At 35.9% G+C, this 1,462-nt stretch overlaps 1 protein-coding gene across 1 annotated transcript; it reads left to right on the top strand.

Annotated features, from left to right (window-relative positions):
- The first annotated feature begins 254 nt into the window (after positions 1–254).
- On the top strand, positions 255–1,462 carry ifng1r (interferon gamma related). The gene is made up of 4 exons (XM_066666796.1): positions 255–398; positions 803–865; positions 944–1,141; positions 1,344–1,462. Exons 1-4 carry the CDS (start codon positions 255–257, stop codon positions 1,437–1,439), a joined length of 501 nt encoding a protein of 166 aa, XP_066522893.1. The 3' UTR covers positions 1,440–1,462.

Raw genomic sequence — 1,462 nt, 5'->3', positions numbered from 1 at the left:
CACATTTAAAAGCAGTGCATCTCTGGTTTAAAGGAAATCTTCATAGACGGGGAGCCCACAGAAACCCCAAAACCCAGAAGCATCCTTAACGCCCTCTCAGGTTGCAGTTTTTCGATATATAAACCCCTTGACCCAATCTTCAGCTCATCACTCACTTGCTTGCAGTTTCATTGCTCTTAGGTTTGGGTACAGTGTGGTTTTTGTTTTGGTCTGAAACACTGTTTGGATTTCCATACAGCGAGGAACGAAACAAAATGGATTCTTGGTTCAGGTTGGCACTAATATGTGGATCTTTAATCATCGAGTCACTGAGCAGAGCTACTGGATATGTGATACCTGAAGGAAGGCAGAGTTCTCACAACATGACATACGAGGTTCAAACTGTGCAAAGGCATTATGTAAGTGTTTCTATTTAACTATTAAAAAGTTTACCTATATAATAAACAAGCATATTGCCAAATGCATTCATGTTGCATAGTGATTTTGCACAATACAAAGTTTAGTGTAAACATTGAAAAGCAGATGTTTCTTACAAATCTTTTTTAATAAGCTTTGTTCTTACAATAAGATGAGGCAAATGTAGATTTGGGACTATGAACTGCTTAGCGATTAACAGAGAAAACGGGGAAGTTTTTAAATTTCTCCAAACTTCTCAATAATCAAACTGAAATCATGAAACTAAAACTCCTTTACACAAACAGTGTAATAAACATTATGTAGAGAACTTTGGCTGTATGTAAATTGATTTTTAGTAGCTATATATAAAAAATACAATATTATTTGTTTTTTCTACTCTTTGCAGGATTTAACAAGCAATGAATGGGTAGGACGTGCTGTGTTCACTCCCTATTTGGGCAAGATACAGGTAAGTTTGAGAATTGTGTTTACAACTGAAAATTCCCAAATATGACAAGACATTACACTTATGTTCTTTTCTCTCAAGACTTGTACATGTGAGAAACTGGTACTCGCAGCCATGTTGAACACATACATGGATATCTTCTCGGACATGCTGAAGAAGTCCAAGGAGGTTGAAGCTAGCCTGAAGGGACTGCAGAAAAATGTGACACACCTGCGGGACAGCAAATACAGCAAAGAGCAGGCCGTGTTGAAGCAACTTCAGGAGATTAAGCTTATAAATGTAAGCAAAAACTTTATTAAAAGTTTATTATGTTATTTTACCTGCACAGCACTGATATTGATAAAGATTTGGTAAAGACAAGAAAACCTACAAAGGAAAAAACAAATTAGTTTGATAACTGTAACTTTTTAAACAATCAAACTTAATTTAACATTTTTGTACTCTTATGACTGATAATAATTCACTTATTGTTTTTATTAAGGTGACAAACTTCATGATCCAGGGTGGAGCAGTGAATGACTTTGAGTCTGTGTATCGCAAAGCCTTGGACCTGTCCAAGAATAGCAACAAAATTTAGCTGGGGCCTTAATATTTGTGAGC

The sequence above is a fragment of the Hoplias malabaricus genome, chromosome 4 (assembly GCF_029633855.1).
Source record: "Hoplias malabaricus isolate fHopMal1 chromosome 4, fHopMal1.hap1, whole genome shotgun sequence".
Lineage (NCBI taxonomy): Eukaryota > Metazoa > Chordata > Actinopteri > Characiformes > Erythrinidae > Hoplias > Hoplias malabaricus.
Note: the sequence above shows the minus strand (reverse complement) of the source record. Positions and strands in the feature narration are given on the sequence as shown.

Coding starts and splice junctions, on each gene's coding strand:
- ifng1r (XM_066666796.1), top strand. CDS start 255: ATGGATTCTTGGTTCAGGTTGGCACTAATATGTGGATCTTTAATCATC. Junction 399..802: donor AAACTGTGCAAAGGCATTAT/GTAAGTGTTTCT, acceptor TACTCTTTGCAG/GATTTAACAAGCAATGAATG. Junction 866..943: donor CCTATTTGGGCAAGATACAG/GTAAGTTTGAGA, acceptor TTTTCTCTCAAG/ACTTGTACATGTGAGAAACT.